The sequence below is a fragment of the Odocoileus virginianus genome, chromosome 15 (assembly GCF_023699985.2).
Source record: "Odocoileus virginianus isolate 20LAN1187 ecotype Illinois chromosome 15, Ovbor_1.2, whole genome shotgun sequence".
Classification (NCBI taxonomy): Eukaryota; Metazoa; Chordata; class Mammalia; order Artiodactyla; family Cervidae; genus Odocoileus; species Odocoileus virginianus.
Genome location: NC_069688.1, coordinates 8,116,877 through 8,139,539, shown reverse-complemented (window position 1 = coordinate 8,139,539; position 22,663 = coordinate 8,116,877). Strand labels below are relative to the sequence as shown.

The 22,663-nt window shown below is 43.0% G+C and overlaps 1 protein-coding gene across 3 annotated transcripts in view; it reads right to left on the bottom strand.

The window, feature by feature from the left end:
• Positions 1–22,663, bottom strand: part of ADCY8 (adenylate cyclase 8) — a 229,144-nt gene that overhangs the window by 76,851 nt on the left and 129,630 nt on the right. For 2 of the 3 annotated variants that reach the window (XM_020875262.2, XM_020875263.2), the window contains exon 8: positions 9,998–10,195. The exons of the other annotated variant lie outside the window; for it this stretch is intronic. In XM_020875262.2, coding sequence (XP_020730921.2) covers positions 9,998–10,195 — 198 coding nt within the window. The remainder of the gene's footprint in view (positions 1–9,997; positions 10,196–22,663) is intronic. 3 annotated transcript variants of the gene reach the window in all.

The window sequence follows — 22,663 nt, the reverse complement described above, 5'->3', positions numbered from 1 at the left end:
TAAGTTGTATTTGACTCTTTGCAACCCCATGGACTGCAGGACACCACGCTTCCCTGTCCTCTACTATCTCCCGGAGTTTGCTCAAACTCAGGTCCACTGAGTTGGTGATACCATCCAACCATCTCATTCTCTGTTGCCCCCTTCTCCTTCTCTTCCTGCCCCAAATCTTGCCCAGAATTAGAGTCTTTTCCAATGAGTTGGCTCTTTGCATCAGTTGACCAAAGTATTGGAGCTTCAGATTCAGCATCAGTCCTTCCAGTGAATACTCAGGGTTGATTTTCTTTAGGATTGACTGGTTTGATCTCCTTGCTGTTGAAGGGACTCTCAAGAGTCTTCTCCAGCACCACAGTTCAGAAGCATCAAATCTTCAGCATTTAGATTTCTTTATGGCCCAACTCTCTCATTTGTACATGACTACTGGAAAAAACACACCTTTGACTATACAGACCTTGGTCTGAAAAGCGATGTCTCTGCTTTTTAACATGCCATCTATGTTTGTCATAGCATTTATTCCAAGGAGCAATTTTGACTATGAGCTAAAAGGTACTTACGAAATTCTTACATCTCTACAAGTTGTAGAGGACACTTCAAACCAAAGCAATAATCTAGTCCAAACCACAATTATTTTTGTCTTTTTTTTTTCATGTATTTATTTGGATTGAAAATTTTTATAGGTGGAGTGGGGATTTTATTTGGCACCTTGATCTAACTTTAATGAATGCTGATTTCACTTGGTAAAACCTCAGAAATGAGCCATTAACTCCTACTGGAACATTTCCAGTGATGAAGAAGTCAGTCCCTCAGTTGACAGCCCATTCCATCTTTGGATAAATCTAATTTGAAGAATGATAGTTTTCTAGCACATCTCTCACTAATATAGATTAATATGTTAAGAATCTCAACTGAGACAATCTACTCATTTTGTATGAGTGAACTAAAGAATGTAACCTCCATTCTATTGTTGGATCCATGCATTGTGAGACCTGGCACTGACTAGAGCACTCTTAAATTAGATCATTTGGGTGAAAGACCTAATTACAGTAAAAACCAAGAAACTAATTTTCAGTCCTTTCATATTTTGAAATAGACTCTATTTCCTATCTTGGTGTCTAACCAAATTACTACCAGGAACAGTTCTATGAGGGATAGGTGTATCTGAGGAATATCTCACTGGTATACTTCTTCCTAAGAGACCTGACCTTCAAACACATGTGGTCTCATCTTTAACAAAGTCACAAGGAATCATGCTAATGCATATTTAAGATGGACAGCTTCAGAAGTGTGAGACAGAGAGGATGCCACCCCAGGAATGACAGAAGATTCTTAATGATAACACAGTATTGTGAATCTATCTTGACAATGACAATGTAGTATGATCTTCCTTGGTGGCTCAGCTGGTAAAGAATCCACCTGCAATGCAGGAGACCTGGGTTTGATCCCTGGGTTGGGAAGACCTGGGTTGGGAAGATCCCCTGGAGAAGGAAATGACAACCCACTCCAGTACTCTTGCCTGGAAAATTCCATGGACTGAGGAGTCTGGTAGGCTACAGTCCATGGGGTCGCAAAGAGTCGGACACGACTGAGCGACTTCACTTTCACTTTCACCCCCTTCAGTATTCTAGACTGGAGAATTCCATGGACTGCACAGTCCATGGCGTCAGACAAGATTGAGCAGCTATGCACACAATGTATTATAGTCTTCCTGGGGAGGGAGATGGATTGCCATATGAGAATTCCAAGTCGAACTTTTACAAAGCTTACAACCCACCATTCTCCCAGTTCACCCTTCTCCAAATCTCTCACTGTAAGGAGGAAAGACTCTTCCTTTCTTGAGGACCCAGTCGCCCAAGCCATGGTGAGGGGATGAGAATGATAACTGCTCCTTGACTTTTTGCCTAGAAGCCCATAGATTTAGATGATGCTTATACCCACACATAAAACATCAGATCACTTTTAAAGACTGAGATGATGACCTTTAGGTTGAAATCATCATAACTTTATCATTCTACACTAGATTATTACAGATGAAATTGGTCCTCCTGACTCTGAAAACGCTGGCTTTGTGGTACTAGAGCTAGCTAACTGATCTGATAAAAAAAAACACAAGTGACACAGCCCTTGATCTCATTTGACCTCCTAGAGGGTGTAGAAGTAGCAGTAATTTTACAAGATAATATGAAGAATGTAAAGGATTCTCACTTAGCTATTGTTTGAATAGGAATGATTTTCCCCCCAAGCATCTTTGAAATCTGTCCATCTTACCTGAAGAAGATGGTCTAAATATTCTTATTATTCTGAACCTTACTAGAGCAATAAAACTCAAGAATAACCTGAGGCTACAAAGGAATAATTCCTTCAAAAACCAGAGATCACTTGGTTCAGTGTTCCATGTATCTCTCCTCTGCATCTAAATAAGAAATAGTGTGCTTCAACACATTCTGAATATTTCCCAAAATAGACAAAAGCATTTTTTCTCATTACTTAATCCCAGAATCCAACATCTTAAGAGATTTTTCATTCATTTAGCTACCTTCTTCTGCTTTGCTGAAACTCCTCCCTATTTTAGTTCACTCATTATAACTCCAATATGAGTTTATGGAAAGAAGAAATATTTCAAAGTTTGTGACATATTTTTCCTGAAATCTCTTAAGCCTTCGGTTAGCTTTGATTTTCTTTATAAAGGATAGAGAAAACTGAGTGAAATTCTGAACAGATATAAGAACCAACTGTACTCAGCAAAGGATTATATAAAGGTTTCTTTGTGTGACAAATCCTTGTTTTTATGTGGTTACTGAACATAATAAAAGTAATATTAAGTGAATGTTTTGAAATATTCAGCACAGAACTTAGTTCATAGCAAGCACTATCTATGGGCTACGGGTGTGTACTTGATTATTATATACCTTACAAGGTTATGAATTTATGAAAGTCGTAACCCTAGTACTCTGAGATACAAGACACATTAAGATTGCTCTTTACCACTGTTTTTAATGAAGTAGTTTCTCTAAAGAAGCTGTAGAATTGTTAGATTTAAGTGAGGATGTAGCCTCACCCAGAATTGGATTGGCATAGAATTCATCAGAAGAAAACGGAAAAAATAACTATTGCATTTATTCAGACATCTATTATATGTGTATTATGTCATCTGATTTTTACAACAATCCAATGAAGGGCAGGTGGTATGATCACCGTCATCTCACTGAGATCAAACACCTTGACCTCCATCACCCAGCCAGTATTTAGCAGGAATTGGGTTCAAGTTATGTCTACTCAGTAAACAAGTTTATGTTCTTTCCTCTGTCTTTTAATAAAGACCAAACACTTGTGCGCTTCCCTGGTAGCTCAGACAGTAAAGAATCTGCCTGCAATGTGGGAGACATGGGTTCGATCCTGGGTTGGGAAGATTCCCTGGAGAAGGAAACGGCAACCCACTCCAATATTCTTGCCTGGAGAATCCCCATGGACAAAGAAGCCTGGTGGGCTATAGCCCATGGGGTTGCAGAGAGTCGGACATGACTGAGCGACTTTCACTTACTCAAGCACTTGTGAAATAAATGAAGCTTTGGCATGTATGCAGGGGTGTCTATCTATCAACTTGTTATTATCCAATAATGATCTGTAAGTTAATCAAGTCTCCATTGCACCTACAACTATTTTCAAAGTAGGATTCGAACCAATGTCTGTTTGACCCTCAAGCCTGAGCCCTTGGAAGGCTTATGGAGACAATCCTTCTAGGCTTATCTGAGACCATGTGGACCTTGTTTATGAACCCAGGACCTTCTGACGTGACCTGATCTCTGAAGGCATGAAGCAAGTGATTAGCCCAAGTTTCAAAGTACAGCCAAGGATGGAGAAATGTGGCTGGTAACTCAGGACAACAGAATCCCAGGAGGGTTTTCTCAAAATGTAGGTCCCTCTGCAAAATCAGAATCTTAGGGACAGAGTGATGGGCAGGGGCCTACATTTTAAACAAGATCTTCAAGTCTGAAAACTATTAGCCTAGGACAAAGAGGCTTTTTATTGCTTAAATTTGTAAGGGTAACAAAAAGAGGCCTTGATTTCTCAAAGAAAAAATTTCAGAATTTAACAGGAAAATACTGGCATTGAAAGAAGGAAGGAAATCTAATTGCCATCGATATGGTTTGATTTTTAACAGCCCACTAAAAGGCAATGGCAACCCACTCCAGTTCTCTTGCCTGGGAAATCCCATGGATGGAGGAGTCTGGTAGGCTACAGTCCATGGGGTCACGAAGAGTCCGACACGACTGGGCTACTTCACTTTTCACTTTCACTTTCAAACATAAAACACTCCACATCAAAACATAAATTTTCAATCAATTTTGAAGTGTGTCCTAAACATATCTTAAGCTTTATTCAAAATAAAGAAGCTGCCTCATTCTGAGGTGGTCCTGATGTTTTTGTAACATCAAGCTGAATGAAGTCACTCCAGTAACTATTTCCATGTGATTAAGCTCTGTTAAAGGTACTAAAGTCTTTCTTTGGCTTGGAAACCAAAGTAATTGTAATTAATTGCCTTCCTCATCTAAGCTTCATTCAGAGCCTGTTCTAGAAGAGAAATAAGGGGTAGAGGCTGAGAAATATCACCTTTCTATAAGTGTTCTGAGATTAAGATCCTCACTATATAAAGAACACTTACAAATCAATAAGACAGAAATAAGCATCACAATAAAAGAAAACAATTAAGACAAACATTCAAGTCACATGCTTAAGACAACTGTGAAGATCACAAAAGAATATAAAGACCAAAACATAAAAAAACATGTACAGAAAGACATTCAACCTCAATGATAATTTTTTTAAATATGGCAAGAAGAAGCTCCTTGTATCTTATCAAGTCAGCAATTTTTAAAAAGTATAGGCACAATTTTTGAGGGTTATTTCAGAACACACATCAGTATTTTAAAACGCGCATTCTCTTATGCCCATTTTTATGATTGTATCCCAAGAAAATAATTAAACATGGATGTATGATTTAACTATGACCCTGGTAATGGCAATGCAATTTATAATTTGTAATAGTTAAAAACTGAGGGAACAAAAGCCAAAGGTAGTTAAAATATGCATGGGAATAGTATGCAGTTATAAAAAATATTTTGTAACTAAATATTTAGTACTGTGGGGAAAAGTTCAAGTGAAGAATGCTTAACACTGTCTTACAAGGCATGATGTATAAAATGGCCCTGTTTTAATAGACACATTGCACGGGTAAGTAAAAAGAATCACACTCATGAAAGACTAGGATGATGCATGACAAAATATTAACAATGGGTATTGTGGGTTGAGATCATAAGAGGTGTCATTTTCTTCATTTTGCCTTATATGCTTGGTATGAGCTTTCACTAGGGCAAATGCATTACCTTTTTTAGCAAAAAAATTCATATATAATAGAAGAAAAAACCCAATATGATTGACAGTATGTGACAAATGCCATGATTCCTACATCTCTTTATCACAGTTCTAATTTTTTTTCGCCTGTGAGATCTGTAAGCTCCCTTTAGGAAATTTTAGCTGGAAGTGAAAGATGGGCAGAAAATTCTTTAGTGGAGGGGACCTTAGATGACTGGATAAGGGCTCTGCCCCCATTCTGGAGTCTTCCCAGAAATCTCATGTGGTTGCAGGGGGGTGAAGATGTTGAGAATCACTACTTCTAACCTGGCCAAGATCCAAGCCTGGGGTCACATGACTTGTCACCCGTGTGATTTTTGAGTGAATGGAGCTGCTATTTATAATTACATTGAGAAAACAGATGTAAACTAGGCAAACCAGGACATGTGTTCATCATGACCTCCAGGAACTCACAGCCTCAAAGCATTGACTGCTGAAAGCTACCAGGAGCTGCCCAACCATCTCATTTCACAGATGAGAAAACCCGAGGACAGAGAAGGAAAGTGTGCTGTTCAAACTTGGTTAAGACACAGGAGTCATGAACATACTGTCTGAAGCTTAACTCGGAAGATTTCTCTGTGTGGACATGCGTGAACCACCATGAGATGACATGGCAGGGAGTAAGCAGAGCATTACATTCTTCTCTCCAGAAACTCTACCGCCAAGAGTCAGACCAAAAGCAACCCATGTCTTTTGGATCTTAGGATCCACAACATATAGCCCGAGGCCAGTTGCAAGGGTGAGGCAATCTCCTCAAAGATTCTCTTTACTAACCTGAGTCTTCAATCGCTCAACAAGTATTTATGTAATACTGGGAGGCGGGTAAAATGTCCCATTTCACATAACACTTGCTACATATGCTAATTTTTATAAGCTAATGTAACCAAGAAGTGTCTGGATGACATTTCAAAGCAGTTTTTCGTGTTCTCCAATTCACAAATAAACATGGAGAGGAAAACAGTTTCACTTATATTGTTCAAACAGAATGAAGCTTTTTCTTCCTACAGAATTTCCAAGGTAAAAATCATTGTTTCCATTTCCAGTTTTTCTCTCAGAAAATATACCTTTATGGTCCAAACTTGCTCTCAAAAAGCAGGGTAGGGCAGTGGGAAGAAAAAAGACTTTGGTGTCACAAATACAGTAAATATTTCAACAAATCTAAGATGCACAAATTTTACCCTACCTTTTAACACTGAAATCAGAAAGTTATCTTACTGTCAGTGAAGACTTCAGTTCCTCCAGGGAGGTTTGTGATTGCTGCTACTGGTCACCAGGGGGCAATATGAACCCAGTGGAGTGAAAGTCTCTTGGTCATGTCCGACTCTGGGACCCCTTGGACTTTAGAGTCCATGAATTCTCCAGGCCAGAATACTGGAGTGGGTAGCCTTTTCCTTCTCCAGGGGATCTTCCCAACCCAGAGATGGAACCCAGGTCTCCTGCATGGCAGGCAGGTTCGTTATCAGCTGAGCCACAAGGGAAGCCCCAAATACTGGAGTGGGCAGCCTATCCCTTCTCCAGCAGATCTTCCCGACCCAGGAATCAAACCTAGGAGTCCTGTATTGCTGGCAGAGACCATTTTAAATTCTCTGCCTGACTTTTTTTTAAAAGATCACATTCAGAGCGCGAACTCAGGTGGCAAAACCAAGTGGATTCCATTTTGGAGTTCCACTTCTTGGAGAGGATTTTTGTTTGCTTGTTTTTTCACCTAACCAGTACCCAGGGAGAGGCATGTGAGTTTCCTTGTTGACTCTGGCCATTGGGTGGTTTTTCTTAGTGCTGCATAGAAACCAAACACCTCACAGTCGATGGTACCTTAGAGTCGATGAAATATGGCAACCAGATTCTGAGATCTATAACCTCTACTTAACCTCTAAGAGGTCCAGTTTTCTCTTACAAAAGTGAGCAAGTTAGTAATGTTTCCCTGAGGATGCAATAGGCCAGTATACCGAAACACTGGCCACAGACTAGATGCACACAGATGCTATGCTTTAATTATGGAGTCCTGTGGATTTGAAGCCTCTGCTTTTATTTTGGTAAGGCTTCTGGGACCTTTCTTACCTGACCTCTCTCCCAAATCCCTGCCCTGCACCTTCTATTTCATCCAAAGTTCAAAGAGAAGAGAACGAAGATGGCAGAGGATTGCCTTCTCTAAACAAGGGCCTGGGGGAGTAGATCATCAGGGCTCCTGGGAGGGGCAGTGTCCTGACCAGACCAGAGCACTGGCTTTGGGGTCACAGTGGGCTCAGACTGCAGTCCCTATACTGACAGCTTGAATTTGGTTGGGCTACTGAATCATTTCTCCATGCCCCCATTTCATCAAGTATAAAAGGAGGCTCATTATAACATCTATTGGGTTGTCCAAAGGTTTGTTTGAGTTTTTCTGTAACATCTTATGAAAAACCCTAACGAACTCTGGCCAACCCAATATTTCATACTGTCATTGTTGGTCAGTTTGTGCTCATAGCTTAGAAATTGTTATGTGGTCACTAACTCCTGTCGGACTCTTGGTGACCCTGAGGACTGTAGCCTGCCAGGCTCCTCTGTCCATGGGATTTGCCAGCAAGAATACTGGAGTGGGCTGCCATTTCCTTCTCTAGGGGATCTTCCTGACCCTGGAATCGAACCTGCATCTCCTGCTTGGCAGACAGATTCTTAACCACTGAGCCACCAGGAAAGCATATAACTTAGAATGGTGCCTGTTGTTCAGTTTCTAGTCATGTCCAACCCCGTGAACTGCAGTTCTTGTCTTTGTGACCCCATGAACTGTAACCTGCCAGGCTCTTCTGTCCATGGGGTTTCCCAGGCAAGAATACTGGAGTGGGTTGCCATGTCCTTCTCCAGGGTGAAATAACCACTGGTTACTACTTTTGATACATCCTCTGCTCAGCAGTAGTGCTGCCCCCGAGAGGGTCTCTGAGCAGGAGTCAACGAGGACTGTCTCTGTGACATGAGGGGAGTGACTATCCGGTGTGCCTCGATTGCCCGCCCCTGGGAGCCCATGTGATGCAGAGCACGTGCTAGATGGTGTAAGACTGGACTCTCAGTGACCTAATCCCCATGTGTCTGTTGAGGAGGGGATGCTGTCCCTTGCTTCTCCTAGAAGAACCTCCCTGGTCACAGAAATCAACCTCTGATATATAGTGCCTCCTCTAGATCGGTTCCCCCTCCAACACCAGTGCCTGCAGGTCAGCACCAGACATTATTGAATAAAATTACATTAGAAATGATCTCTAGTCTGCAGGGGTCAGGTCATCAGTGAAGCAAGTACATCCTCAGCAAGAATGAATAAAGGAGTTTTTGTACAGCTCTGGACACAGGTATTTACACAGCCTAACTGAGAAGATTCTTTGTAAGACCACCCTGTCTTTCCTAGCTCCTTCAATGGAGAAGCCAGGATAGAAAATGCATTTAATTATATTACTAACAAGAAAAATCCACCTGCAATGGTTGGGGAGGGGGTTGTTAAATAGGTAAAGTGTTTCTTTTCCTTTTGTTTTGTTAGTACATAGATACAATACATTGAAACTGTAAATCGCAGGTGAAGATCTTAATTTTGGAGCTTGCAACCTTCGGATAGTTATCAAAGAGACTCACTGGGAATAAAGCATGTGCTTGGAAGTGTGAATTCTCCAAACCCAGCAAAGCAGAATCTCCCAGGCAGCTGAACAAACTTGCAAAAAATTGCTCACTGGAGCTTTGCAGAGTATCGAATCAAACTCCTGAAATTTGCTTGCAAATCCCCTGCTGTTCTTGCTGGAGGCTCTTGCAGATGCCGAACACCTCCTGTGCTCAGCCAAGGAAGGTCTGTCAGCTTCCATCAGTGCAAACGAGCAGCCTAGTTACCCAGGGACAGCACCCACTCATGGTCTGGTGCTGGGGGGAGGGGAGAAGGGGCAGGAAACCATGTCATCATCAATACAGTAATGGTGGCCTCTTTTGAGCAGCTGATCTCATCAAGGCATTGCCTGGAGCATTTCATCCTAAATGATCAGGGAGGCATGTTCATCAGCCTCATTGTACAGAGAGGATCTCCTGCTCAGAGACTCCTTCACTTACTGAAGGTCACACAGCAAGGAAGTGGCAGAGGTGGAACTGGAACCCAATTCTGAATCCACTACCATGTACTCTGCATACATCAGGGGAACTCTGAGCAGCGGACAACTGGGAAAATGGGAGAACAGGAGTCTACAATCTAACAAAGACAGTGTTTATCACTAATGCTTGCATTAGGTTATTGGGTGCCCTCATATAGTAGGATACAAGGGTAGCAGATTCACCTAAAATGAAAGGTAAGTGGGTGCTAACGTCACTTGGGTTAATAATCTTAAAGTGGAAGGAACTCCTTTGTTCTTTCCATCATCTTTTCCATAAAGAGCAAACTTGACACTCTTTTTATCTAACCAGCATCTCCTTTCATGGCCTTCGGTCTACTCATGATTTTCAAAGAGAAAAAGAAAAGACATTACCAAACCAAACAAACACACACAAACACACCAACCAAAACCGCAGCCCCTGGGCTCTCTCTCTAGTCCCATGAACATTTACGACAATTTATTTCAGAAAAAGAGCCACTGTGGAGACCCAGCTCTACCTTGTGCTCCAGGCTGGAGTCTTTAAACATCAGTGAGAATGGCTTGATATGCTCTCTTCTCAATTTATCACCACTCCGCAAGTCGATGGTATGTTCTATTCTCTTGTTAATTTCCTCAGGCCCAGACTGGACATGCAAAGCTTGTGCAAGATGGTTTGGAAGTAGATTTATTGAATTTCTTGTTAGGGCAGCCAGAGTCTAGGGGGAAAGCACATGCAAACACAATAAACCTGCTAGTCCCCTTTGGATTAAAAAGAAAGGCAATGTGTTCAGATTAGGTTGCATTGCAAACAGTAACAGCATTCCATGCAGTTGTATTCACTGAAACCTACAGAAGTCGATAAGTTAGCATTTGGTTCCCAGAAACACAACCTGGAAAAACAGTATATCAAGGGGGACACTTCCCTTTCCACTGTGTAGGTGCACTGAATTCCTTCAGTTCAGGTATTGGGAGAGTTGTCGGTTTGCAAATGTTAACCAAGAGCCTTTCTCTAACCAGGCACATACCTGGTTTGAGAGAAAGAAAACCAATACAAATAACAGAAGGGAAAACAGAGCTGAAAAGCCCACAGAAATGGTCCTCTCCAGCCAAGTAGATTCCACATTTTCATGTGCTCTTTCTTTGAACGGTGGTGGAGAGACTTGGGGACCAATGGCTTGCATTGTTTTTTTTCTTTCTTTTTTTTTTAGCAATTCTCATGGACAGTCAAATGAGCCAGAATCTGCTACTTAAACTTGATGGAGATTTTTAGACCTTTTACACTTGATGAATGTTTTTTCCCCATAGACTGTTATATATCTATATTTTCATATAGATATATGTGTTTAATTTCCTTCAGGCAAAAATGCAAGCAGTTGCAGCCTCTCACCATTTCACAGGGTTAAACAGCAGGAGGTGGGGAAAGGCACAACCACCATGGTTGATCATTGAGTGTGGCCACATGGATGCAGAAATAGCACTGGCTTAGGAAGACCCAGCAGATTTGGCAGAGGGAACTCTGTCTCCTGACATCTTAGCCGCAGGTGACAAGATCAACCAGTTCAGGATCCAGCCAAATGCAACACCCTTCACAGCTTCAATTTTAACTTCTTTGACCCAAAACATGAGAGTTGGAGCTGGAGGGATATAAGGACAGCAAGGCTCATCCCCTCCCCCGAAAGATTTCTTGAGAAGAGGTGGAAGATGTAGTACCTCTGTAGAGGGGAAGAGAAAGCTCTGCCTCCGAACACACTCACTGCATCTTCTTTTCTCTGCCAGCCTCTCATCTTGGCCAATGTTAGACCATAGGCTAGACTGAGATAAGATGATGCAGTCATGAAATAACAGCCTATGAGAGCTGATAGAACACCTTGGAGGTCCTCCTGCCTGAATCCTGCATATACCCATGTTGTGGTGGTTGTTTAGTCACTAAGTTATGCCTGACTCTTTGTGACCCCATGGACTGCAGCATGCCAGGCTCCCCTATCCTTCACTATCTTCCGGAGTTGGCTCAAACTCACGTCCATTGAGTAGTCAGTGATGCCATTCAACCAATCTCGTCCTCTGTCACCTCCTCCTCTTGCCCTCAATCTTTCCCGGCATCAGGGTTTTTTCCAATGAGTCGGCTCTTTGCACCAGGTGGCTAAAGTATTGGAACTTCATGAGCCTCAAAGAATTATACTCATGTGCCATCAGCCTTCTCTGCAGCCAGGTCAGACTCTCTGACTCTGGAGCCGGAGTTGGGGGCTTTGATCTCATGGAGCCCACTAGCCCATTCCATGAGGATTCCTCCTATGACACTGTTGGACTCTTCCTTTTAATCTTCATGGAGATACTCAACATAACCTAAATTCATAGGCTCTAAAGAATTCTAGAGCAGGGCTTTATCACTGGTAGAATTTATTGAAAACCTTTACTCCAGCCACACAATAAAAGATGGAGTCACAGGTGCCAACACGAGCAAGTACAGTATATGCTCTGAGGATACTGAAGCTAATTTCAGCACTGAGTGCCAAGGAGGCAACTGCAGAGGAAAAAACAAATATCAGGAGGAGGTGTGGAGGAGGAGAGCTGGATCCAAGAGAAGGAAGCAGGTACCAGTGTTTTAGAAAACCGAATAGCAGGGTTCATACTGGGGCAGAGGGTTTGAGCTCTGGGGTTAAATGTTTTTAGAACAGCATCTCAGAAGGTGGAGACTGGAGCCTACCCTCTGCGGATCTCCTATTGGCTTCTTGGGCAGAAATTCTCTCCACTGTTTGGAAATATCAGAATTCAGTCTTCTATCTCAGAGAAGAGGTGGGAAAGACACTGCTGCTCACAGCAGACCCCAAACACAAACTGAGGTGTGCCCAGTACCATTGGGAACATAATTTTCCAAACTCCATTCCAGTTCTATGAATTTGGGCAAGTTGTTTAAACCCTCTGGGACTTCCCTAGCCGCTCAGCAGCATTTAAGTGGTTAAAGCTCCACGCTTCAGCTACAGAGGACATGGGTTCAATCCCTGGTCAGGGAGCTAAGTTCCTGCATGCCTTGATGTGTGGGGGAAAAAAAAAATGATCCAAGTCCAGATGAAAACCAGAGATCCTTCTGAACCCAAGTTTCTGAGCATAGGGTCTTGCTGAGAGGCTCGGGATTTTGTAAACTTCATTTGGATGGGGTAGGAGAATATAAACCCTCTCAAACTCATCATTTGGTTTATGACCAGAAGACTGTTCTTTCAGAATCATGTTTATCTGTGTACACACCAACAACCTGCTTTTTCTTTTAAACAGGTCCTATGGCTTCATGGATAGTCATACAGTTTGGTATTCCTTAATCAGTTTGTGCCAGCAAATAACAAATTACTCCAAATAAAATCTCAGACTGAAAGTGTACTCTAGAAATATCCAGTTTTGTTGAGTCAAAAACACTTTAGCTGTTATGGATCACATATTCCGGTCTTCAAACGCCCTCTATGGCATCTGTGTAGATGCTGTAAATCAGCCTGCACAGTTTCTGTTCTGGAATCTGGGGAAATCATCCCTCTATTTCATCACAAGCTTCTCTTAATTAACTCCTTCCCCAAAATCTTGTTCTAAGGAACACAGGAATGAAGGAATGCTTCTTTACAAAATGGTTTCTGGACCAATCGATTTGGGAAATGTGGATCCACTGTTTGTTTACCGCCATCCATTCTCACTACTCTCCTCCAGAGAAAGGATTTTGTCTCTTTTGCGAATCTCTTTGTCTGGAGTGTGTATGCCAGAACCTGGCACAAAAGTAGGGACTCAGTACTGGTGTGTTGGATGAAAAAATTCTTATATCCTCCTACTGGAGTCTCACAGTACACATTACTGAAATAAAGGTACTGATAAGTTCTGCAGAAATCAGGCTTTTAAACTCTGCATATTCCAATCTTTTATAACCATGAAACAGTTTTTGCTCAGATCTCCTCTACATGGTCCATGGAGGATCACTTTGGAAATAGTAGTCCAAAGTTCTTCCCTGGTTTTGTTTGCAACTCTTCCTTAGTGGATCTGTTTCTGATTTCTGAATACAATCTATTTACTCCCCTCCACTTTTCTTCCACAGGCTAATGGCTTCAGCTTTCCCACTCACTTCACAGGTGACATGGTTTCCACATAGGACACAGCAATGCTTTCCAGTTTGTGCATACCTTGAGTTACTACTGCACTGAATCAGACCAAATGCAAATGACATCAGACCCTGCGTTGGAGCCTAGGCAACTGACGCAGTATGACCCAGTAAGCAATTACTCAGTCTACTACATATTATGCATCTGAATGTGTGGCAGCTAGGTAGAATGTCCTACTGCTTCTCTGAAACCCAATTCAGACATCATCTTCTGCAAGAAGCCTATTATGAGTCTGCATGTATCCTTAGCACAGCAGTTACTGTGATGTATTGTTACCGCCTCATTGTGGGTTTGCCTGTTCCTCTAGGCTCTGATCTGGAGGGCCAAGCACTGCATTTTACCCGTAACTAAGCCTTCAGCATCTGGCATATTTGATAGATTCTTAATAAGCACTTTTGGAATGAATGAATGCATGCATGAATGAAAGGTTGAATGGCTGTGTCAGACTATTCTTAGGTCATTGTTTTCAATCTCTTGCTACCAAAAGTCTGGTGATGCTTTTCCTGTCCTCCCTCAAACGGACTCCAAATTTAGACTTTGTTTACCAAATTGCATTTATTAAATAAGAGGTAATTTGTTTTCCTACTATTCAATTAAATGCCTAGTTTTTGATCAGCCTGGAGTAACAGGCATTTGCCACAACAACTTAAGAGAATTACAGCCAAGAGCAAAAACCTTGAAAGGCAGCTTTATGATGCTTCTCAGCATGGGGTTTTATTCAGGTGTTTGGAATCCAGAACATGAGGTCACAGATGGGAAGGCACTAACCTACCATCCTTTCTGGGACCAATGCCTGTATAAACATCAGCTTGAGTGTTTCCCATGAACCTGGATAAACATCAGCTTGAGTGTTTCCCATGAACCAGAATAAAGCAAAGGTTAAACTCATCAGTGAAAGGATGTCATCTTTTCGCCCCGCTGGAGATGGAGTCTTGAGATTAATTGATAGGTAGTTGTGACTGAGATTCTGCGCTGTAGGCCAGCTCGCTATTGATTGGGAAAGACCCAGGGAAGATGCCCAGCCCAGCAGGCTCAGAGTCTCATAGGGACCTCTGTCTCTTATGCAGAGATGGCTTATCCTCTCCCCAGACTCTGGCTGTTTCCGGCCTCAGGCTGGAGGCTGCACTCGGAAGCAGGTATGCCCAGCAGCTTCCTCAGCTGCTCCAGAGCTTCCTCCCATCACCTCTCTGGCAGCATCTCCCTGAGCCTCACCTGGAGGCCTCTGTGGCTCCACTTCAAACTTGTCGCCTGCAGGGTTTGGATTGCGGAAAAGGCAGGAATTGTACGTTTTAGTGCCTAACCCACTTTCTGTGTCCTGCATATAGGCCAATGGGAGAAGAAATTGCCAGGAACAAACACCAAGCCTGAATAAGGGCTCCCAGGTGCACACATCACAGCTCGTTTTTATTCTGTGCTATGTCAGTCGTGCACTACTCTTTGTGACCACGTGGATTGTAGTCTTCCAGGTTCCCCTGTCCATGGGAGTTCCCAGGCAAGAATGTTGGAGCAGGTTGCCATTTCCTAATCAGGAGATCTTCCTGACCCAGGGATCGGAACCAAGTCTCCTGTATCTCCTGCATTGGCAGGCAGGTTCTTTCCCACTGAGCCACCAGGAAAGCTCATTTTTTTCCTTCTACTGTTTATTAACCACCCCCAACCAGCCCCCAGAAGACAAGACGACTTCTTTTTTTTAAGTTATTTTTGTGTTCTTTTTATGAAAGCTCACTTGGAAAAGCTTTGAGGTGATCTAGTCCAAAATTATTTGCTTCAGGAAGAATGCTTGTTGCTTTTGAAAGTGGAACAATTATTATTTTTTCCCCTCAAATCCAGGGATGGGGAACAGAGATTTCTTTGGTTATGCACATCATGTTTTTATGTAAGAAGGTTCTAGGTGGTATTTATTTGAGTAAACACTGAGCTGGGGGGGTCCCAGGGAAAATATCCACATGGGGCTTTCCAGAACCTGCCATGTACCAATTTTTCCTTCTGAAAAACATGGAGGTTCTAGTGAATTAGACCATTCTTTATAAGCAAGTGGTGTTAGTCAAGATTGCCACAATTTTCCCTGTCTGTACTGAGAAAAAAATGAAATGTCACATTCAAATGATATGCCTGATGCTTTTTTTAAAATTAGGGTTATTGCTTACTTTCTCTCTCTTTAAGATATTTATACCATCATCACCTGTCTCCCAAACAAATCAAAAGAATGTTTAATGAGATCTTACTGTGGGAGGAGGTTTACAGAATACAACTACAGGAAGAGTTGAAGGAATTTTCATAATAGGCTCGTAGCTTCTGCACCAGGAAACGAAATAACAAGCATCAGAATGTCCACTCTGTTGGCTGAAATAATAATCCGGACATTTCTAGCTAGCCTGCTCCAGGATTCCAGCACCCCTCTGTAGCCTGGTTCCCCATTCTCAATTGTCAGCAAACAATGTCAGTCTGGGGCCTGGGCTATTTGAGCCTTCACTGCTTCCCACTTTGGAGCAGCAGCAGAAGTATGCAAATATTGGCTGGATGCTGCATTGGATAGGGAATAAAAAATGTATAAGCACCTTTGTCACTTTGTGGTCTGAAATTTCAAACTGTGTGTGATTAAGAGAACAAAACAATAACCAGGGAGGTATCCCAAATTCTGGCAGATTGCACAATAAACATTTACTAACTTGCTGCTGATTTGAACCCCACAAACTCACTCTTGAACTTTTGACTAACATTGATAAGGCAGGTCATCAAAACGGTTTGCTTATTTGGGGGTTTAGGCCCAGGTATTCTAGGTTCCCTTCCCAGGGTCCTTTGTCTGACATTAAATGCCTCATTCTTTGTTTCAGTTCATGCTACTAGTGGCTCCTGGCTTTGGACACAGGCACGCTGGTTGGTTGCCTTTGGACTGCGTGCATGCTAAGTTGCATCAGTCCTGTCCTATTCTGTGCAACCCTGTGGACTGTGGCCTGCCAGGCTCCTCTGTCCCTGGGATTCTCCAGGTGAGAATACTGGAGTGGGTTGCCATGCCCTCCTCCAGGGGATCTTCCCAACACGGGGATCGAACCCGTGTCTCTTGGGTCTCCTGCATTGGCAGGAGGGTTCTTTACCACTAGTGCCACCTAGGAAGCCCTTCCCTTTGGCTGAGGGGTGGGCAAATGGTCATTTGTGACTGAATTTTTGGACTGACCACAATTCCAGGTAACTGGGCACAGCTCTCGAAACAAGGTTACCCGGAGCCCACAGAGGGAAGCTCCAGCATTCAAGACTTGGTCCCGGAGCCCTAGTCCAAGGACCTCAGAGCCAGGTTAATCCAGGACAAGCGGTGCCTGACACTGATTCTGTCCGGCCAGGAGTTTGTCTGGCTCTGTTTGACCCATCTGCTAACTAATTCGGGATCCCTTAAGTCTGATTTCATCCTCTGAATTTCTCAGAAAGATGCTAATCTCACTTTGGGAATAGGATTGTACTCTTGTCATTACACACTTGAGCCATTTTTAATCAAAAATAGTTGCTAAACTGCTGCAGAATTGGCTGAAGCAGACCTTGGCACATCCATTTAGATGTGGCCACTTTGAAGTTAGATGATTTAGGGGCAAGCTGCCAACTGAATTATTAGCTTTTAAAATATCACATCCACAGTAATGTGTGGAAGAGATGTGCAAAGTCCGGCTTGGACCTCATCTCAGGACTGGGTGGAGTGGATGAGAGGGATGGTGTGGACTTAGGGAGGGAGGCAGGACTTCCACTCTGGATGTGGCTCATGAGCTGGGGAGAGAGAAGCTGACACATTGATGGCTTGTTTATAAAGCCACAGGATAGGTGTGAATCAAAGCACTCACAGCACTGAAATGACTGAACCAAAATGTAATCAGCTGTGGCTGGAGAGGGGCCACTAGCCCACTGACCAAGTGACCCTTTGTACTGGCAATGAATTAGGCTGGCAATCAGATAATTTCAGCTCAGGAAATGAATAAATGAACATCTATCAGGACCGAAGTTATTCAGATTTCTTGTGAACATCAGTGATGTAGGCTTTTCAGAAATGTTAATGCCATGGGAAAAATTAATGTGTGTGTGTATCTGTGTCTTTGTTTACTTAACAGAAATTTGCAGAAAAGGTTCTGAAGTAACTCTTTTCATTGAGGAATATGACTTAAGTATTACATCAAGTTGTTGTTCAGTCGATAAGTCGAGTCTGATTCTTTGAGACCCCATGGACTGCAGCACACCAGGCTCCCCTGCCCTTCACCATTTCCCGGAATTTGCTCAGACTCATGTCTACTGAGTCGGTGATGCTATCTAACCATTACATTCTATCAAGGGTTGCTGATAAATTGCTCATATTTGGTGCTATATGTCTATGGGTCTTATTATACAATTTGATGATTAAGTTTAGTGACTGATGCTTTCCTGGATTCAGCTTCAAAGGAGCTCACATTACTGACCTTCAAGAATCCAGCCTCTAAACTTTTCAACAGAGATGGGGTGACAGACTGGGACCTGGGACCCTTGGCTGCAGTGCTGCAATGCTTGCACCTGAACACACCTCTCCACAAACAACAAAACAGGAAGAAATTGTAAGGGACTAAAAATAACTGTGTGCATGCGCAGTTGGGGCAAATTCTGAACAAAAGATACAAAAAGGGACCAAAAGAAAGCCCAACTGCCACTTCTGAAGAGCCAGGAGCAAAAACAGGGAGTTGGTAGCAAAAGCAGGGTACTGTGCATGCCCCCTGCACACACCACCACCTAAAGGGTGGACAAATGACCTGGGCCACCCTTCTGGCCAGGCCCCTGGATACACCCCTACCCTCATCCCATATAAGGAAGAAGCTTGCCCCCACTTTGGGGAACGAGCAAGCAAGGGAGTCTGTTACTTGTTCTTGCTCCCTCCTGCTACAGCAGGGGCCCCAGTAACGCCTTGCCTGAATTTCTTGTCTGGCCTTTGATCAATCTCTATATTCAGGAGGCCAAGAACGCTGGGGGGTAACAATAGCAGGACAAAGCTGGGAGAAGAAGAGACTGCTCCCTGGCTTCTACATCCTCTTACCCTAACTTTTCTATCACACACTTTATCAGATTGATATAATTAATTTAGCTCTTCTTGGCTATCATTATTCCCAATGTTTGTTTCTGAGTTTATCACTTCAGAACAGCCCTGTGTCTAAGTGCTCTCAAGATATGGACACCAGAGGGGGGCTACCATGTATGACTTGCATGGAGCTCTTATCATCTCAAGCTGTGAAAAGATCCTTTAAGGGACTAAAAATGATACAGAAGTCATAGAGTAGGAAAGACACAAGGGAATCTAGTGGTTCATAACCTGGAATTCACAGTAGTAGTTTGAAGATCCTTGAGATGTGACCATCTTTCAAAAAATTCCATCAATACCCAAGGAATTAGGGCTATGGTGAAGTGAAAATAAGTACGTACACAAATACTCAAGACGAAGCTGGCCAGGCCAACAGAAACATCCAGTGTCTGTGCTCTGGGCTGGAGCTGAATCATCTTATGTTGGTACCATTCGTTTCCTTGTGAAGAGCAGTAGCAATGGTGGGTCATGACACATGTGCTAACTCACTTTAAAAACAGGGAATGCAAGTTCACTCACATCAAATGCGATTTTCTTTGGAAAGAAAAACTTCGATATATATAAATTGCACTGGGTCAGAACAATGAAAGGTATTCGTGGAGAAAAGATGGGAAAATCTTGACATAACTCAATGAAGAACATTTACAATGACACATCTCAGCCCAGCAAAACTGGCACCAAGATGAATAAAACTTAAATCCACTTCTATTGTTTTCAAATTGAGGAAATAAGTAAAGCAAACAGACTTTTGCTTTCTCTTCCTACCTACCTTCACACATTTAAAATATCATACAATGATCTTCACATATTTAAAATACTTTTGGGACTTGCCTGGCAGTCCATTGGTGAAGATTCCTGGTTGGGGAAATTAGATTCCACATGCCTCTCCACATGATCAAAAGTAAAAATAAATAAAAATAAACCACCACTGCGTGTTTTGGGTCCAGTTCCTCAGATGTTTAGGGTTCCTGAAACAACTAGTCAATCCCTGGTGAAAGAAGACTCCAATGAGTTTAGCAAAGTTTCAGCCAGCCATTGGCCATGGGGGAGCCACAGGCTATGTCTTGTGCCAACTTATATGCTCCTTTCCAGAGCTGCAATTCCATACAAGCCACAAACTCATCTCTCCCTTTATCTTGTCCACCTTAGTCTATCTCTGGAACTTCAGAGAAAGTGGGGATGTTGCATCAAAGTTAATGGATCAAATTGCCTTCTTAATCCACTCAATGCTCTCTGGATGGCTTCAAATCCATTTGCCTTTCTGAAGAGAGTGAAAAACCAGATCCCTCTAATTCCTGGCTGAACTCAGCTGCTATCTTCAGAGTCAGGACTAAGAGCAGCCTGGGGAGTTTTGTTGTCAGTAAAAGCCACGTTACTGGAAGAGTCCAGATGGACTTCAGGGAAATGTCCAGAACCCATCATGGTGTCTATCCCTAAAGCCTGCAGATGTCCCATCCAATGAACATCAGAGCTTAATTTGATGTTAAAAGTGGTTCAAAAGAAATTACCTATGGAAGAAAATTTGCCTGTGGCTTCCTCTATACCAAGACTGAACACAGACAATTAGATACTCAGCAGCTTGTCATAGAATCAGCCAACTCGGAAAACACAGCTTCCTCTTCAAGACCACTGCCCAGTATTTCAGGCATTTTTAGGGGTAGAAACTTCAGGTCAGTGTTCTCAGAGGGGAAGGAGAAGCATGTGCTTTGGTCCTGAGGAGCCGCCCTGCTTTTTCTCTCCTCCTGGGGTCTTGTTCCCTCATCCTTTGCCTCACTCCTGCTTGTCTGTAGATTTCAACGTAATACCCACCTCCTTGGGAAGGTCTTCACTGACTACCTGGGATCACTATTCGGTCATGCTAGAATGAGGGCAATGTCCACTGGGCCTGAAGCCCTGCTAGTAACACCACCGGACAGTGAGCTCCCGGACAGCTTGGACCCAGGACAAAGCTTGGCAAATCATAGTTCATTAAGTAGTTGAATAATCAGTAACTGCCTGAACGAGGAAACAAATGGACCTCTTGGGGGATTGACTTGCCCAAGTCAAATGCTAAAGTCAAATGCGTTTGAATTAAAAGTGTTCTTTGTCTTCTGGCCTTTCATATGCAAAAAGAAGGGGCCTGCCACTTAATTTGCATCCCACCTTTAGAGAGAAACAGAAGGAAAGAAATCAAATCCTAGTGATCAGTATTTCTTGACAGGAGAATACAATGGTCATGTTGATCATTTTGCCTGAATGATCATTTTGCCTGAAAGATAGCCAAGTGTGATGATGTTTATAATGACGTTTGGTTTTTATTTTTTCCCCTCCATTTAATCAAAATGCAATTATACAGAATGCTTAGAGAAAGGGCAGACTTCATCCCCTAGTTAGATGAAATTTCATCTCAATAATTTTTTTTTTTTGCTTTAACTCTTGCTTCTGATTTGGTATTAACATTTTAAGACAGTTCATTAGATGAGAGTTATGCTAAACTGTTATACTAAGAAAACTGTAAACAAGGGGTATTCCCATTACTTCCCATTATTGCAAATAATTAATTGTTTGTTCTCTGGGCTTTGGGTAGCAAGATTCTGAAGTGGAGGTAACTCACCAGGATAGCCACAGACTTCCAACATGTGTCTGAGGCTGACAAACTGAAGGGGCAATGCTGGAGCTGAGAAAAGTCAGGGGACCATCTAGTCCAGTTCTGCCTTTGCACAGATGAAAACCCCGAGGCCTGGAAGGCAGACTTGGTGGTGGCCCAAGGCCTGCAATAGTGTCCGGAGAATCAGAGCCAGGACTCCATTCTCTTGAGCTTCCGTTCCAGCCCTTCCCACTATCACAGGGGCAAATTTGAGGTCCAGCAGAAATTTGCCCCAAGATTAGGAGACTCACAGGGCTAAGCGGCTTACTATGAGGAAACGGGCCCTCAACATCAGGTCCACATGACTTTGATCAGCAAGGCAATCAGATGAGAGTTTTTTTCTTTCAATGGCTACAGAAAACAGGATCTAAGCAAAGTCCCAGCTGGGACTGATAAAAACATAATAACATAAATATGCTCTTACATCCTGCTTTCAACTATGGCTAGCCTCACTCCCTACACATTTCTGGAGTCAAGGTTCTCTAGGCTAAGTGCAACTAAATCAAATGGTTCATTTCTTGTTTTTATTACTGCAGAGACATGAGAGACTTTTCTGCTTAACCCTTTCCATGCCAACAATGATCGCATCAGGACTTTCAGGGAGTGAGATGCTGCTGCTGCTGCTAAGTCACTGCAGTCGTGTCTGACTCTGTGCGACCCCATAGACGGCAGCCCACCAGGCTCCCCCGTCCCTGGGATTCTCCAGGCAAGAACACTGGAGTGGGTTGCCATTTCCTTCTCCAATGCATGAAAGTGAAAAGTGAAAGTGAAGTCGCTCAGTCGCACCCGACTCTTAGGGACCCCGTGGACTGCAGCCTACCCGGCTCCTCCGTCCATGGGATTTTCCAGGCAAGAGGACTGGAGTGGGCTGCCATTGCCTTCTCCGAGTGAGATGTCAGGGGCATGCTGACACTACCTGGAGGAAAAACTGGTCCTTTTCTGGAGTTTTCACAGAAAATTTATAAATATGCCTGCTGAGAAAGTGAGTCATCTTCAGAGGGTGAAGACACACACACGTGCACACACACACACACCCCCTTTTAAGATCGACTGACCAGGAAACAAGGTAGACGGTAGAAACCTGGTATGTATCTTCAGGACACAGAGGGGAGACAATGCAGCGTGATTTAAAGCATGAAGGCTTTAGAATCAGACATGACCGGCTTCTGATTTTAGTTCTGTTGTTCACTCACTATATGGCCTTCAGGGAATGAACTTATCTCTCATTTCACAATTTTGTCACTTGTAAAGCAGGCACATCACACTGACCCAGTAAGACGGATGTGAGAGTGAAACGCAAAGACTTTGAGCAACACTCCCCACGTGGTACCTGGCCCCAGGCTCT